This window comes from Phyllostomus discolor, chromosome X (assembly GCF_004126475.2).
Source record: "Phyllostomus discolor isolate MPI-MPIP mPhyDis1 chromosome X, mPhyDis1.pri.v3, whole genome shotgun sequence".
Lineage (NCBI taxonomy): Eukaryota > Metazoa > Chordata > Mammalia > Chiroptera > Phyllostomidae > Phyllostomus > Phyllostomus discolor.
Genome location: NC_050198.1, coordinates 88,855,773 through 88,874,070, shown reverse-complemented (window position 1 = coordinate 88,874,070; position 18,298 = coordinate 88,855,773). Strand labels below are relative to the sequence as shown.

Sequence of the window (18,298 nt, the reverse complement as noted above, 5' to 3'; positions counted from 1 at the left end):
CACTCTAGCCAGAGTTTATCTGGATAATAAAAATTTTTCTCTGATGACCTAGAAAGTGATTATTTTGGCACACATTTTTGAAGCTTCAATGTATGTTATCACAGTCACTCTCTCACAGTGGGGGCACTCAGTGTATCATTGTGAATTCCTAGATTATACCTTTTCCTCTTATACTACTTACCTGCCTAGAACCAGAAGTTCAGTTGAACTTTTCCTCAGAAGTTTGATTTTTAGCCCCACTTCCTATCATGGCCCATTTATTGCAGGCATGGTTTAGAAAAGAATTTCACAAGATGAGGAGAAAGTACTATGTGGTACAGGATACTAAGTTTTTAAAATCATAATACGTTAAAATCAAAAGTTACAAAAGCAAATCAGGTCATTTGAAAGGAATAACACAAAAGATACAAAATGCTGTAATGGGGTCAGACCACCAGAGTACTGTTTTAAAGTCTTAAGAGATAGACCAGTCCTCCGGTGCTTCCTTTGCCACCTACTTTGGGCTACACAAATTTGCAAGCCACAATTATGTCCCAAATTCTGGGAAACTATGCAGGGATCACAGGGGTTATTGCAAGTTACTTGTTAATCTGCAGCGATTTAGCTGCCGTTGGATTAGAAAATTCTCATGTGATTCTCTGCAGGTGGTCCCATCTTTCCCTCCTGCCTCTGCTGTTTGTAATCAGTAGTAGTTTATTCTGTTATCTTTAAGCCAGATTGGGCTTTGAGGTCCTGAGCCTCATTATGCTTGCTTTCTATTTGCATGTATGTTTTTATCCTTTTCCCCCCAGGACTATGGGAAATGTTTAGCTGGATTGTCAGTCAACCTCATGGATCCTATCCTTATAAATGATGTACGGTTCTGGTTGGGTTCTGGCTGGGTTCTGGTTGGGTTCTGGCTGGCGTGGCTCAGTGGATTGAATGCTGGCCTGCAAACCAAAGTGTTGCTGGTTCGATTCCCAGTCAGGGCACATGCCTGGGTTGCAGGCCAGGTTCCCAATAGGGGGTGCACAAGAGGCAACCACACATGGTTGTTTCTCTCCCTCTCTTCCTCCCTCCCTTTCCCTTTCTCTAACAATAAATAAAATCTTTAAATAAAAAGTTATGTACCTCCCAAATTAGATTTTAAAAGTTCATTAAGTGTTTGAAATGCTAGCTGGTATGTACATATGGGTAGTTGTGGGAGGCCGCCATGGCGTGGGCCCAGCTCCCACTGGGAGATGCACAGGACCCACGCCCACAGATAGGTTTTCCCACGGGGAATCAGGCCTGCAGTGTACCTAGGCCACTATGAGTCTTGCTTTTTGCTAAAACTCCCTCACCCTGAATTGAGGACAATTACTGCAAAGCAACTTCCTAAAAACCATGCGAAACCTTCCAAGGATGAGTATAACCAGTCCAACTACTTTTGCCTTGTCATTTGCAAATACCCCTCTTCTGTGATGTGATTACCAGCATCCTCTCCTTTGTTTTCTGTATAAGGTAACCACCTAAAGCAAACCTGTGCATAGTAAATGAGGATCTTCTTGTAATGTGCCCAGTAAGACAATAAAAGCTCATTGGAGCAAGCAAGGACCAAGGCTTTTGCTCCCCTTGAGAGAAAAGGCGTGCCGTTCCTTTTCCTCCACAGGACTCATGTGAATTTGTTTCATGTTTCATCCGTAATGACGTGGACCCCACAAGCTGGGGTCTGCATCAGGTAGTGAAAGTGAAAAGTTAATTTCTGAGGTCTTGTAGACATATGTGCTCAGTTTGCCTCTAGTTAAGTTTTTGTGGATACAAGGTCTGTCCAGCAGGTATCCAGCCACGTAATATGAAAAATAGAGACATTGAAGATGATACAAGATATAAGAAACATTGTGTTGATGGGAGAGACCTGGTTCTTCTTGCTGATGCATGTAAAGAATTACATATCAGCAAATCTAGTAGTATGTAATCAGTTTATTAGTGGCTTGCTTCCATGGAAGAGAACAAGACCAGATAGAGTAGGGGGTGAAAGGGAAAGTTTCAGGGCAAAGCAGGGTGAGAGTGGCTGAAGACCAGGGTGGCAAGCCCCTGGGCAGCCTAAAGCCAGAGGCCCTGTGGCCCAAGAGCTACGAGCCAGAGAGGGAGAGAGAGGCACACCCCGAGAGACCTTTGTTCTTAGGACTTATATAGTTGGTGGGATAGGAGAGAAAAAGTTACATAATGATTAATGGGTAAATGTGGTGCCAGCTTTCCTGGGGGAATGTGACTATCCAAATTCTTATCTTGCTCCAGACCCCATTGGGTTATCTTGTTGTAAAACAAATCCTGACAGTTAATTAAAATTGAGGCACTTTCCAAAGTTGTTTATAGGCTTTTTCTATAAGCATCAGTGACTCCCTCGTAAAACAGATAGTGACCAGAGGTAGGCAATTAGCCAAAGTTGTTTTATGGGCTCTTTTTTGGGCCCCGGGACCCTCTCCCACATTTAGGCCTTGGGATGAAAGCACAGTTTCAAGGCTTGCTTTCTTGTTAATATAGTGTTTCTTGTGATATTGAAACACCTGGCAATATTATCAGAACAGGCTTAGGACTGCTGAGTTAGCATGTGAGACTTGTCTCTTTCCTCCCTGCCTTGGTTTACTATTTATTCTACCTAATTGGTAAAAGGCGTTTCCTGGCAACCAGGGTGCTAAATGCTGGCCAGTGACAGTATTGCAGTCTCAGAGTTCTTCCTATGCTGTCTCCTGCTTCAGTTGTACATAGGACAATGACGCCTCAGTCCCCTTCAAATTAGGTACCCTGGGACCTTACACAGTTCTCCCAGTAGCCATCAGCTGCCCTGTCGTGTTTTCCTGAATTTCATCAATGGTCTGAAATGTCTTCCTTTTCAAAGGTGATTTTATTTTTTAGGAAAAACCAGAAGTAACAGGGTGCCAACTCTGGGCTGTAGGGATACTGATTCACCTGGGTGATTGGATGTTTTGCCAAAAAAACCCTGCACAAGACGTGATGCATGAGCAGGCTCATTGTTGTGATGAAGGTGCCAATCACCAGTTGCCCTTAGCTGCGGCCTTCTGAATCATCTGAATAGTTTCCATAAAGGAATGTTCAAGCTTAACATAAAACTTGAACCAGATTCGTTGCTTTTCAGTCATTTGGAATGTGATGCCATGCAGTACACATGCTCACTCAGCAGCCTGTACTGCCCCCACTGACTAGTACAGTGAAGTCCTCATTGTTCACACATGCTCATTCCAGCCCACCCTCCTTGGCTGCCAGGTTACGTTGATGTCATGCAAACCATTCTCATAATATTAACAATGGCTGGACTTTTTCTGGTCATAACTTATATTGTCAGGCTGTCTGTTAGAACAAATACTGTTAACAAAGAAAGTGGAGGCCCAGGACAAACTTTTAAGAGTTCGAGGTTACTTTCTATAAATGGAAGAATCTCTGAATCACTAAAAAATATTCTTGTAAGAATCTTGAATCACTACATGCTTACAACATTTTATTCTATCTCCTTGACTCTCTATTAGCCATCCTATAAGAGAGTTGTATTTCATCTTTAGAGTCACATTTCTGTAGCCCTGGGGCCCTTGGGGTGAGGGCATGGTGTGAAGTTGTATCAGCTTGGAGACAATCAGGATAGATTGTTCTTGGTGAAATTAAACTGCTCCGTGGATCACATTTAGATAATGCAAGTCTAACTCTGAGCTTCAAAAAAGGCGTTCTCATCCAAGTCCTCACGGGCACTGCTTTTTCCTAAGCATTGTGCTTGCTGACTTAGGTGTGTGCTTTTGTGGGACTTAATCCATTTCCTATAGCAGTTTCTATTCAATTAAATGTGCTGCCATCGGGTAATGTCCAATTAGAGATAATCTTTGCGTCTAGGGATGTACTTTGAATATTCAGTTGTCTTTTGATCAGGTATTTGAGAGTTTCAGTTAATATAACCATAATTAAGTTTTAAAGGCAAAGAGATACAAAATGTCTTGTCTCCCGTTTTGCTTCACTGCCTCTGGCAAAGGAGGGAGAGACAGCGTAATCACTTTAAAAAGATGCAATAAAAGCAAATTGTGAAAAGTAGAATTTTAAGGCTCGTTTTAAAGTTATGACTAAATTACACATCCAGATTACTCTCTTTGGCTTGTTATAGTGGAGTGGGCTTGGAAACCTCAGCCATTTGACCACTGAATACATTGCAGCAAGTTTAACCAAGAAGCTTAACACTCATGGGAAATGTTTCCCGGCAAAGTAGTGCTCTCCTTGCATGCCCCACCCCTCCAACCCCCATATAAAAAGGCTGACTTTGGGGAGCATTTTAATAGATAGCTAAAAGTTTGATGAAATGCTCTTTCTTTTAATTTTTTATTCATTTGGGCTTTTTAAGACTGATGATGCTGTTCGAGTATACTAGTGCTGCAGAGAAGAAAATGGCTGTGGGGCTGGGGTGCAGAGAACAGTTTTAAATCATTGCCAAGGTTTCAGCTTTTAATAAACATTTTTGTTCATTTTTTAGCAAATACTTATATTTAGTAACTCACAGAGAACAGTCTCATGAAAAATAAAAAAAGAATTTTGTGGTTGCCGAGAATGACATCAATGATGAGTTGTTGCTAAAGTGAGTTGTTTGGCATTATATTATGTAATTTTTATCAGTGATCTGAATAATTGATGGTAGATTAGCCACATGCAAAATAAGTACTGAAGGAGAACCACATTTTGTGAACAGCTTAAAATGGTTGGAAGGGGATACCTTGTATTAAATTTAATACCTTGTATTAAAAAAGCAAATTATTCAATGATTGAAATAGAAATAAAAAAAAGCAAATTATTTAAATTTTAATTAGTTAAACGTGTAGGACTATGGCTAACAACTTGTAGGATGTTGGTTAAGAGCAATTAATTCAATGAGCAATAATTCTGTAGCATTTTTCTCAGCCCCGGCTGCATATTAGAAGTGTCACCTAGGGAGCTTCCAAAAAATTAAACTTTAAATAAAATATGCAAGTATTAGTATTATGTTTAAAGCCAGTATGTGGCAAGAAGTAAGAACCACTGATTTATGAATAAGTGATATATTTAAGTCGGCCAACACCTGGAAAGTACGGAGAGAGTGAGCTCTGTTTCAGATCCTGTTACAGCTTTTATACTGACAGTCTTATATGGAGGTCTCTATTTTCCCTTAGTTCTTATTGAGTCACTGGTCTACAGGTAATCCAGAAACAAATTACACTTCCAACAGCTTTCTATGTTTTGAGACTTGCAAAAGCATAGGATTTTAAGATGGTGCTAGTTGAATAATAGTACCACTCTACTCTGATTTTTATTGAGAGAGTATGTTCTAGTGAAAGTTACTTTCTTTTATTTACTAATTTCTTTTAAAGATTTTATTTATTTATTTTTAGAGAGGGGGAGGGAGAGACAAGGAGAGGGAGAGAAACATCAGTCAGTTTTCTTTCGCATGTCCACAGCTGGGGACCCTGCCTGCAACCTAAGCATGTGCCCCGACCGGGAATTGAACCAGCGACCCCTCGGCCTATGGGATGATACTCAACCCACTGAGCCATACCAGCCAGAGCTAAGACAATATTCAGTTTACATTGTGAAGCTATGAGTCAGGAGTACAAAAGGACAATTTTTTGTCTTGAAGAAGAAAATGAAATTGCTTTCTCTGTTAATTCATGTGTTATAAATATACTGTTTAATATTCTTTATATAATACTTGTCATTATAGTGTATGATGTGTCGTGAAAATAGAATTGGTGCCAGTATATTTCAATTTTTTAAATTGTTTCTAAAGACATTTGAATGGGAAGCAGTTCAACACAGGATGGACTCTTAATAGATTAAAATTCATTATAAGGTGGTAGGAATCGTACACATCCACTCCAGACTACATTGTATGCCGTCCAAATGCGAAATTATTTCAATTCCTACTTGGGGTTTCTCTTCCCTGCCTTGGCTAAAGCACCTACATTATTCAAAATCCTAGGAATTAAAACCATTGTTTTAACACTACATTGGTAGCAAGTGGAAAATTACAGTGAATTTACACCAGTTCAGCATTGCCATTTATATGCAGACCAAAAACATTAAACAGAGCAGATTCCACCAGAAATTGCAGGTTCATCAGATTCTAGAGTGAAAACAGGCATGGGAAAGTTATCTGTTTCACCCTACCTCACCCTCAGTTCTCAGGAAGCTCTAAACTCAATCCTGCCTGGGCTGAGGAGACTGGCCTTTTATGAAAATCCTCTGGAGTGGACAAGCTGCAGCTCTCAGGCCTCTATTTCATTATCTAATAATGCTCACTGTCAGGGTCTGCCCCCCCCCACAAACCAATTCTAATCCATTTTGTCCAATTTAATGGAGATAGAGGTCACTTCAGCCTATTTGAAAGCAGTCCCAGAGATAATGTATGGGGAAAGCACTTAGGGAAACTGTAAATGCTATTCAGATGTACAGAATTCATAAAAATATCATGTGCCTGAAAAATTGCATTTTGCTTGTTCCCTTTGTTCTCTGGAATGCTGTGACCTGCCAGAGAAGAAGTTGAGGACATTTCAGAATTAGGGAAGTACTAGTTCATTTTTGTTTTGAGTTAATCAGTGGCCATTGTTAACTGAGGGGAACAATTTATATCGGCAGCGTATGCAACATCCTGCAGAAAGCACTCACGGACTCTCCGACACTTGTCTTTACTTTTCCCCTTTCCATTTGCAGAATGATCTGAGAACTGCCTTAAAAGTAGCTCTTTTTTATTTACTCTGTGCCAGTTCTTGCCTTGTGTGGAAAACTAAACAACCATATGAATATTAAACAAAATGTTGTAAATTGCAGTGTATGTGTGGACTCGACAATTTCTATAATTCAAATTGGCATGTTATATGGTTCACATGTTGTAGAGACTATACAGTGAGACTATAACTTGGAACAGAAGGTGGGGAAAAGTTCGAAGAAGAATAAATTATACTTTTGGTAGTATTCACTTTAATTTACATTTTACAAAGTGGATCTTATGGAAAATTTAGTGATCTTATTAGTAAGCTGCATCAGACCCGATATTTTCCCGATGCAAACAAAAGTTAGTTCCTAAGTCAAAATGTTTATAGCTACCATTCTGGTAAAGGTATTTTTTATTTGTTTCCAGAAATTGTTTGAAAATTTACCTGCTAATCACTCTTGGCATGTGAAGGACCTGTACAATCAGTTGTTCCAATGCCCTGTATTTAGGCTGATGGCTAAATAGCTAAGCTATCCAGCACTGATACTTACAACTGATTTTTTTCCAGTTTGCCATGGATAGAGATTCCCACAATCTCCCTTAGCTCCAGAAGTTACCCTTTATAGCCTCAATCTCTCCTACTTCAGTTTATCCTAATTACTCTTCAGTTGATTCCCTACAGATTTTGAAGGAAATCCCCCACTAAATAATTATTTAATAAGCTTAAATCAAAAATGGTGAGGCAAAAGGTCTTACCTGTCTATATTTTGGGGGTGATTTGTATTTTGTAAAAGTAAAAGAGCATGTTTCCCATACTATATACATAAGGTGCAAAAAAATCAGACTAGCATACATCCAAACACAGACATTTGGAGAATTTTGCAAGCTCCAAGTGGTTTTGTTTAAAGTGATTATTTTCAGGTAGAGATTTACATCTTTGATCTTTGAATAGATAATCGAAAGGAAGGAAAGTCTTTGTGGTTATATACTTTTAAAACATTTTTAGTTTGAGGGATTATCTTTTTCAAAAATAATGGAAATATATAAATGGGTATTGGTTTCTGTCATATATCCTTTGACTTAAATATATGGTTGTCTCAAACACGGTAATATAGTACTATTAAAGGAGACAGCCCCAAATTTATATAAGAAAAAGTATTACCCTGACTTAAGAAAAGAAAATAGAGTGAAGTCTCCGTGAAATACAAGGCCGAGGTAAAATGGAGCTCAACTTTGGAAGATCTAGATTCAGCAGGTCTACTTTTTAGAAATGTAAAAGAGATTTTAGAGATATATTTTGTGAAATGGGGCTTTTTAAAACAGATTTTATTTATTTACTTTTAGAGAGAGGGAGGGAGGGAAAAAGAGGGAGAGAAACAGCAGTGTGTGGTTGCCTCTCACTCATCCCCTTACTGGGAACCTGGCCTGCAACTCAGGCATGTTCCATGACTGGGAATTGAACTGATGGCCCTTCGCTTCACAGTCCGGTGCTCAATCCACTGAGTGACACCAGCCAGGGCTGAAATGGGACTTTTTGACAGTAGGCCCTGAGAGATTGCAAAGGAATGTCTTTCCTGTGAAGCTGAAGAATTTATACATTTTCTTTGTAGAAATAGCTGATCATTTTGTTAATAGAGACAGCCATGGTGTTTCTGTATTCTTATAAGTAATTATTTTGAGTGTAGAAGTAATTTGCATTCTGTTTTCTGCTGTCCTGTAAGGGTATTGACAAAGCTGTCATCAATAGTTGTATAGAAATTAAATATTTCCAGTCAGACCTTTCCTAAGTTAGTGTGTTGCTGTAATGGTGATTGTTGAGATTCTGTGGATGAAGGAACAATGACTGACAATAAAAATTATTGTTTCTCTAGAATGCTTTGCTTAATTTAAACATTTTAAAATTGCACTGTTGGCCTCAGAACAGTTGGCTCTAGCAACACTTGCACTAAATCAGCAACTGAGAGCTTAGTGGAGTTTGACATTCCTAACAAGGTTTTGTCCTCTCTCTATTGCTCTTTCTCTCTCTTTAGACCATAGCTAAACATGCTTAGACAAGAATTTTGAGTTCCGCAGAAGCATGGAGAAATGTGATGAAACACTGACTGTTTCCCTCTTTCTGTTGGTCAGTGTGCTGGCGAAGAGAAACGAGTTGGTACACGCACTGTGTTTGTTGGCAATCGTCCAGATTCGGCAGCAGAAGTTTACATCGCACAAAGGTTCTGTGATAATAGGATAGTTTCATCGAAGGTAAGTTTTTAACTCAATATATATTCATGCAGTGAGCCAGATAATGCACTTATTTTTATTTATGCTTCTGCAGAAGTTGGTGCATTTATATATGCATACATGGACGTGCACTTATACCAGTCATGAACCAACTGTGATAATTCATCCACCAAAAGGCAGTTTTTTTAAAGTATCACTTTGTCTTGTTACAGCTGAAACATCTTTCACTTGCCTTCCATTATGATTCACAGTGTCTGTTGATTATGCCTCTTACTTTAAGCCATAAAGCATACTAAAAGTAGGAATTATTTACTTGCCCAAAGCTTCCGGTATTGCCCTTAATTGGATGGACTAGTTTGTAAATAATTTACTTTTTCTTTGGAGAGTGCTTTCCTGGAATGACATCTGTATTGCTTTCTCTTTCACTGAGGAGCTTCTCAAGTACACCCCTAGGGCCTAAGGCTGTGCCCTGCTTGGTACAGTGCCTCAGCGGTTAAGGATCTCAAGATCTGAGTTTAAATAACTTACCAGCTCTGTGACCTTGACCAAATTAATCCCTAAGTCTGAATGTTCTCCTCAGTGAAATAGAGCTAATATTTGATACGTGAAAGCACTCCTTATAGTTCCTGGTACCCATAGTCATCTTTCGTCAAGTATTAGTTTACTAATCTTAACCTTTACCTTTGGCTGACCAGATTGGGTGCTAGGTACTGGAGAGTTAACCCACTGTTACCTCTTGTACCATGGAGCAGATTTTGAAAATTTTCCATACTCATGCCACCTGACAAGGCATATCTAAAATGTTGGTGACAGTTGGTTCACAGCATATTTGCAAACATCTTAGGGCCTGCAACACAAAATTATGCAATTTTTAGAAAAATTAACATTTTAGTTTTTAAAGGTACACGTGATTTATCTTTGGGTAGTGATACAGTATGGACTGTACTTAGCTAGGAGATTAATGTGTACAATGTGGACAGAATGAGTGAAAACTGTTGTCTTATGATCTGTTGGCCTGTAGCATACTATGAGTGTAGTTGGACACAATGTCTTTCCTGTTCACTTTTAACCTTATGCCAGAAAATTTATCTTCAGCCAGTAATTTCCATATGTGTGCCCAAGGCAGGCCTTCACTGAAAATTGTGACTTACCCCATAATATCTAAGAAAACAATCAATAGTAGTTATTTGACTCAGAATCATAGAGTTGTAGAACCTAAAGATCCTAAGGTAAGCTCACTTTGCAGATGGAAAAAGTAAACCCACCAGAAGTAAGTGACATGGTCTCCAAGCAGAGTTAGTGATAAAACCCTTTCCTTTTCTACTTTTTTAAAGATTTTATTTATTTATTTTTGGAGAGAGGAGAAGGGAAGGAAAAAGAGAGGGAGAAAAAGAAACATCAGTGTGTAGTTGCTGCTCGATTGACCCCCACTGGGGACCTGGCCCACAGGCGCCCTGACTAGGAATTGAACTGGCAACACTTTGCTTTGAAGGCCCACTCTCAATCCACTAAAGCCCTTTTCATATCGTTGTGCTATTTGGGTTTCTTTCTCAGTTTTATCTCTCCTTCTGCGTCAAGTGAAATATGAAGTATTTTCTAGGGAACTATTCTTTTCCATAGTGTTTTATGTGGAAGATGTTAAAGTGACTTTTCCATTGAACTAGTGATAATCATTTTGTTGTGATATCTTTGCACTTTCATATTTTCAAGGAACATATAAAACAGCTTAATTCTCAGGTTTTTTTGGTATTTAATAGAATATTTTTCATATTTTATCTAGCTTCTGTTTTGCCAGCAGGTAAAATAATGCAGTAGGATGTTTTTTAAAATATTCAGGAGCTCACAGGGCACATAAAGATTATATCTAAACAAATTTGTTTATATATTTGTGTAGGTGTTTTATAAACCAGAATAAAGAATTTAACATTGATAAACCTACAGATGTCTTTTTTCCTCTGTAAATATTAGGTTTACAGTTTTTCTAGTTAACTGTGTATTAACCAATCTGCTTTTTCATAAATACTCTAGAGCAGAAAAAGAAGAAATGATAGTGTATGAGGGGGGACCCCCAAACACGTGGAATTTATTTATAAAAAATTGTGTATGCTCACAGGTTTAAACTTCAGTCACCTTCAAAGTACTCTCCTTTTTTTAAAGATTTTATTTATTTATTTTTAGAGAGGGGAAGGGAGGGAGAAAGAGAGAGAGAGAAATATCAATGTGTGGTTGCCTCTCATATGGCCCCCACTAGGGACCTGGCCTGCAACCCAGGCATGTGCCCTGGCTGGAATCGAACCAGCAATCATTTAGTTTGCAGCCTGCACTCAATCCACTGAGCTATACCAGCCAAGGCCAAAGTATTCTCCATTTGATGTAATACACCTATCGACATTTTTTCCCACTGCTCAAAACAGTTTTTGAACTTGTCAATCTTGATGTATTTTAGTGCTTCTGCCATTTTTTTGTTTCACCTCCTCTACATTGGCAACACATTTCCCTTTGAGGACTGTTTTTCATCAGGGAAACAAAAAAATCAGTTGAGGCAAGATCAGGTGAATAGGGAGTGTGGGGCATGGGGGTCATCCTGTTTTTGGTCAAAAACTGCTGAACACTCAGAGTGGTGTGGGCAGATACTTGTAAATTAACCATCATGAAATAGGCAAATGATTTGAAAGAGTCTTCAAAAAAATTTCACTGAGGTCAAACACGGCCTCTCATAACAGTGCCAGCTGGTACACTGATACAGATGGATTGCTAGAACACCCACCTAGTGGGGGAAACCTGTACTACAAGGGCCTCACCCTCTAGAAAAGAATTCCAGTTACTTTTTTGGGGGGAGTCCCCCCTCATACTAACCATAAAAAGAATGAAATCTTAATAAAATGAATATTATAAGAGGATAGTATACAGTGTATAGCAGTAGAGAACTTCATCCTTGTAGATAGAAAATCTGAGTTTAAGGTTAAAATAAGTCATTTAACTAACCTCTCTGTGTCTCAATTTTCTTATCTGTAAGATGGGGATATTAACAGTACTTACCTTGTAGAATTGAGATGAGGAATGAAGTAAAGTAACCCACAGAAAACATTTAATCACTGTGCTTGACTCATAGTAACAACTCAATGGTAGTTGCTTGTCATACTTATATTTCTGTGATTATTGTTATTATAGTCCTGAACAGTACTATTGATTTCTTCAGTCTCATCTATTTTGAATGTGAAACATTCAGAAGGAAAAAGGAGGCCTTTGGGTCCATTCTGGAGAGAACAATAGTTTTATAATTTGACTTTTTCTTCCTCACATTGTCTTTTGTCTGTATTTATACCAGAATCTTTTAATGAAGAAACGTACAATTTATGGTATATGTTAGCTGCCTTCCAACTTTGTAGCAAGTGTTGATTTTCTTTCTCAACTCTTCAGTAATAAAAATAATTTTCTTTTGATTGATTGCTTTCTGTTTATTTATAAATGTCATCAGTAATGCCAGTGTAACACTTGGAATAAGTCTTGTTAATGTAAGGAGCACTAAAGATAAAACAAAAACAAAAAACACTTTGACCTACTTGAAATTTTTCTTATAAAATTAGTGTTCTTCTGCCCTGGCTGGTGTGGCTCAGTGGATTGAGTGCTGGCCTGCTAACCACCGGGTTGCCAGTGGATCCCCAGTCAGGGCACATGCCTGGGTTGCCAGACCGGTCCCCAGCAGGGGACATGTGAGAGGCAACCACACATTAATGTTTCTCTCCCTATCTTCCTCCTTCCCTTCCCCTCTCTCTAAAAAAATAAATAAACAAAATCTTTTTAAAAATTAGTGTTCTTTTCTTTTGGGAACACAAACATTTTCTTTAGAAAAACTTGTTTGGGAATCACCAGAAGTCTGTAGCTGGTATGAAACTCTTGGAAATCCCCTCTTGTAGCAAAAGAAGAATGGATTGCTATAGCTTTCATGGTACTCCTCTGTTCTGCTTTCTTTTTTCCTTTAAAAATCCTAAGCCTCATCTTGAAGGCCATTCAGTGGGATAAGAGTCAGTGAATTCCACTTAGCTCTTTGAAGGTATGCCCAAGTTAATCTGAGTACTCTTATGTAAAAGGACATCTTGGATTAAACTTTCAAGCCTAAAATTACACTAGTATTTATCCTCATTTGAAAACTCAGATAAAGCTGAGGGGAGGTGGGAGGGATAATGGGGGGAAGGGTTTCAGGAACGTCTATAAAGGACACAGGAACAGAGCCAAGGAGGGGGTAGGATCAAGGGTGAGATGTGGGGATGGCTGTGGTGGGGGGGAAACGGAGACAACTGTACTTGAACAACGATAACAAAATAAACTTAAAAAATAAAATTAAAATAAAAATAATCAGGTAAAGGGCCTATGGATATGGACAAAAGGGTGGGTGGGGGTTGACTGGGGGGAATAGGTGGGGTAGGGGAGAGCAAGGGGGTGGAATTGGGACAAGTGTAATAGAACAGCAATAAATAAATAATTAAAAAATCAGATTCACCTGTAGAATTTATCAGATGCTTTTTTTCTTTGAGTCTTATCAAACTCCTTGAAGGTGCCTTTTTAACTGAAGTTACTAAATCCTAATGCAATAATATCCTGGTTACTCTTTTTGCTCTTCTAAATTTATGGTAGAAAGAGTGATACTTAAAAAGAGGAATTTCTGCTTGGCATTGGTAATAGAAATGAAAGTCGACTGCTATGATGCTGAAAATTGTATTTAATGCCTGTAATAAGGAGAGCTGATCATCAAATGAATACAGTAATTTAAACAGAATGAAGAGTTACTCAAGCTAGAGCTCTGCTTATTTACGACTGGGTACTTATTTACAACTAATCTTAAAATACAGTTATTTTGTTCTATCACATCGAAATCCTAGTATTTAGAAAAGTCAGTATTCCTTCTGATAGCTCCTTCACAATTGGCTGTTAACTTTAAATAGTTAAATAGTTACTACTTCCTTTGTAATGGTTTCCCTTCCCTTGTGGTGTACTGACACAGTGAAACAAAGTTATTTAGAGCCTACTACACCATCACCATTTTATAGTGCTAAGTCTGAAAAATTTTGGACCTTAGATAAAAACAGGTAATGTTCTAAAACCTCCCTCTGCATAAATTGAAATAATAGACTCTCAAACTGTGATTTGATTCATTTCAACCCCCACCTTTAATAAGTGATTAATGTTTGATCCACAGTTTAGTTAACTATATAGAGCAGATGTAAAATGCATTATATAGACTTGGTAAGCTGGCGTTTTTGTGTAGAATGCATTTTTAAAATTTATTTTAGTTTTTTATTTTCACCTGAGGATATGTTTATTGATTTTGGAGAGAGGGGGCAGGAGAACATCAATGTGAGAGAGAAATATCAATCGGTTGCTTCTTGCACCCATCCTGACTGGGGACCGAACCCACAACCTAGGCATGTGCCCTGACCAGGAATGGAACCTGACCTTTCAGTTTATGGGGCATTGCTCCACCTCACTGAGCCACACTGGCCAGGGCATCAAACCCATTTTTGAACATGCTCTAAATGTTGGTGTTGCTTTTTAAGTTTATAATGGCATGTTACGATAGTATAAAAGATACTCACTGACTTCTTTGAGCAAGAACTCACTTATGACCCCTCCATAATCTCCATTCTGATTGTTACTGAAACAAATGCTATAAACACTTTCTTCCTGTGAACTAACATTGTATTTGGTTTGTAGTGACTCATATGGAGACTACTGATCACCCCAATAAATCTAGTACACACCTGGCACCATACATAGTTATTATAATATTATTGAGTATGTCCCCTATGCTGTAGTTTTAAAATTTCTTTCAGTTACAGTTTACATGCAATATTATTTTGTATTAGTTTCAGGTGTATAGCATAGTGGCTAGATAGCCATATTACTTTACAAAGTGATTCCCCCTTATATTTCCAGTCCCCACCTGGCAGCATACAGTTATTACAATATTACTGACTATATTCCCTATGCTGCACTCTAGATCCCCATGACTAGTTTGTAACTACCAATCTGTACTTCTTAACCCTTTCTTGTGTTTTACCCATTCCCCCAACTCCCGTCCCACCTGGCAACCATCAAAATGTTCTTTACCTATGAGTTTGTTTCCATTTTGTTTGTTCATTTATTTTCTTTAGATTGCACATGTAAGTGCAATCATATGGTATTTGTCTTTCTCTGACTGACTTGTCTCACTTAGCATTAACACTTTCTAGGTCTATCCACAACGGTGCCTCATAATAATAACTCATGACCTCAAATAGGAAAGAGGAGGACATATACTGGTAGTTTCCTCTAAAGCAGGGGTATCAAACCCATTTTCACTGGGGGTCACTTCAGTCTCGTGGTTGCCTTCAGAGGGCCAAATGTAATTTCAATTCCTTAACAGTTAAGGAGTAGCTATATTTATACAATCCTAAAGTTATTTCAGGCTTTTGAAAGCAACTGTGAGGCTGTTGCCTTCCTAATGTTTGTTTAATTAAAAATCCTTTAGTTAGCCCTGGTGGGTATGGCTTAGTGGATGGGGTGCAGGCCTGCAAACTAAAAGGGTACTGGTTTGATTCCCAGTCAGGGCACATGCCTGGATTGTGGGCCAGGTCCCCAGTTGAGGGTGTGCAAGAGGCAACCAATGTATCTCTCGCACATCGATATTTCTGTCCCTCTGTTTCTCCCTTCCTTCCCCTCTCTCAAAATAAATAAACAAATAAAATCTAAAAGTTAAAAAATAAAGTGATATTCCAAGTTTTTTTTTAAAAAATCCTTTAGTTACATAACATAAGGTCAACAAGCCAGAAGTTCATGTGTTTGCCTGTTGTTGGGATAGTTAGGTGCGTGCCAATCTGGACTGCATCAGCTTCCAAGTGTGACTGAATCAGTGGTTTTGATCCGTTTTATTTTTGGACACAAGCTGCCTGAGGAAAGTGTGGACTCTCCTCTCCTGACTGATGCCCAGGCACACACAATTGTGCACTTCATTTTGAATGGCTTCCTTGAGGAATTTCTGAACCTTGGGGGAAGCACTTTGTAGGTTGCCTGGTGGTTGTAATGCAGCTCCATCACTGGATATGTTTCCCTCCGCTCATCTTCATTTTTCTTGCGATTTCCTGGGGGGATCTTGAGCCCATAAGGTTTTGTAAGAGGGGTTAGCTATAAATTCTCATACCCCTTATTTAAGTTAATGGATATTTTTTCACATTATGGAGATACTTTGGACTGTTCCAGTATAAATTTAGAGCTTTGGGTTAAGGAATGTGTTTTTTTCTGTCTTCTGGTCTTCTTTATTAAGACAGCTATAAAATCCAATGTCTGATGATTTTTAGTGACCCAGTCCTTCAGCTTAAGTTACCAGTGAGAAAGTCTATGGGATTTGACTATTGGCTGAAGAATTCTCTCCTCCTGACTGTGTACAATTTAGCATTGAAACCTTTACCAATTATCAGTTTCCAGAGCACAGGATGGTACGTTGTTGATTAAAGTGAAAGCCATCTGTGATCCAGGGTTATGTGTACACCTCAGTTGTCATGGAGGTACTGATAGGGACAGAGTTATAGCCGTGATTGTGATCAAGAATCCAAAGTTTAGCTAAGCCAGAGAGATTAATTTGTTCATTCATTCATCCAGCTAATGCTATTGAGTGTCTGCTTTGTGTCAGACACCATGCTAGATGTTGGGGAAAATAAAGAAAAGACAGATGAACAGCCTGCCCATATAACTCATGCCTGTTGAGAGAGACATTTTAATTAAAACACACACGCATATATAATGATCCACTGCAACAAGTGTAATCGAGGAAGTATAGGGTGATATGAGAGCATGTAACAAGAAACCTAATTTAAGTCATGTCAGAGAAAGCAGATGTATGGGACTACATGGTCCGGTTTGTAATGGTCAAAGTGAAAACTTTATTATTTAAAAGTGTGTTTTTTTTACTATACCTCTAATTAAATGCTTATTCATATGTGTGATATTTGGGTTTTAACATGTTTTCAGAGTATTGGGGTAACTGGGACCCATATGACTTATTATTACTAAGGTTTTTTAGTTTGCTTTCTGATAATATGTATTTTTTTCTTCTTTACAGTATACACTTTGGAATTTCCTCCCAAAGAATCTGTTTGAACAGTTCAGAAGAATTGCAAACTTTTATTTTCTCATCATTTTCCTTGTACAGGTAAGAGCTCCACAAATAGGTATTCCACTTTTAGAAACTTAATTACTTCAAACAGATTTTCAGTCTATTCCTAATCTTTTAAAAAATATATATTATTGATTATGCTATTACAGTTATCCCATTTTTTTCTCTGCTTTATTCCCCTCCACCCTGTATCCCCCTCCCACCTTAGTTCGTGTCCATGGGTCATACATATAAGTTCTTTGGCTTCTCCATTTCCCATACTATTCTTAACCTCCCCCTGTCTATTTTGTGCCTACCATTTATGCTTCTTATTCCCTGTACCTTTTCCCCCATTCCCCCCTCCCCTCTGATACCCTCCATGTGATCTTTATTTCTGTGAATCTATTCCATAGTTCATTTTTTTGTTTTGTTTTTCTTTATTTAGGCTTGGTTATTGATAGTTGTGAGTTTGCTGTCATTTTACTGTTTGTATTTTTGATCTTCTCTTTCTTCGATAAGTCCCTTTAACATTTCATAAAATAAGGGCTTGGTGATGATGAACTCCTTTAACTTGACCTTATCTGGGAAGGACTCTATCTGCCTTTCCATTCTAAATGAGAGCTTTGCTGGATAGAGCAATCTTGGATGTAGGTCCTTGCCTTTCATGACTTGGAATACTTCTTCCCAGCCCTTTCTTGCTTGAAAGGTGTCTTTTGAGAAATCAGCTGACAGTCTGATGGGAACTCCTTTGTAGGCTACTGTCTCCTTATCTCTTGCTGCTTCTAGGATTCTGTCCTTCATTTTTACCTTGGATAATGTAATTATGATGTGCCTTGGTGTGTTTCTTCTTGGGTCCAACTTCTTTGGGACTCTCTGAGCTTCCTGGACTTCCTGGAAGTCTATTTCCTTTGCCAGAATGGGGAAGTTCTCCTTTATTATTTGTTAAAATATGTTTTCAATCTGTTGCTCTTCCTCTTCCCCTTCTGGCACGCCAAGATTTGGATATTGGGATGTTTAAAGTTGTCCCAGAGGTTCCTAAGCCTCTCCTAATTTGTTTGCATTCTTGTTTATTCATTCTGTTCAGGTCAAATGTTTATTTCTTCCTTCTCCAAACCATTGATTTGAGTCCTGGTTTCCTTCCCTTCACTGTTGGTTACCTGTACATTTTCCTTTATTTCACTTTTATTAGCCTTCACTTTTTCCTCTATTTTGTGACCATACTCAGCCAATTCTGTTAGTATCCTGAT

General features: G+C 38.4%; 1 protein-coding gene across 9 annotated transcripts in view; it reads left to right on the top strand.

Moving 5' to 3' along the window:
• ATP11C (ATPase phospholipid transporting 11C) overlaps positions 1-18,298 on the top strand; it is a 183,902-nt gene that overhangs the window by 70,681 nt on the left and 94,923 nt on the right. For all 9 annotated transcript variants that reach the window (XM_036016256.1, XM_036016255.1, XM_036016252.1 and 6 more), the window contains 2 exons: positions 8,825-8,944; positions 17,019-17,108. In XM_036016256.1, coding sequence (XP_035872149.1) covers positions 8,825-8,944; positions 17,019-17,108 — 210 coding nt within the window. The remainder of the gene's footprint in view (positions 1-8,824; positions 8,945-17,018; positions 17,109-18,298) is intronic.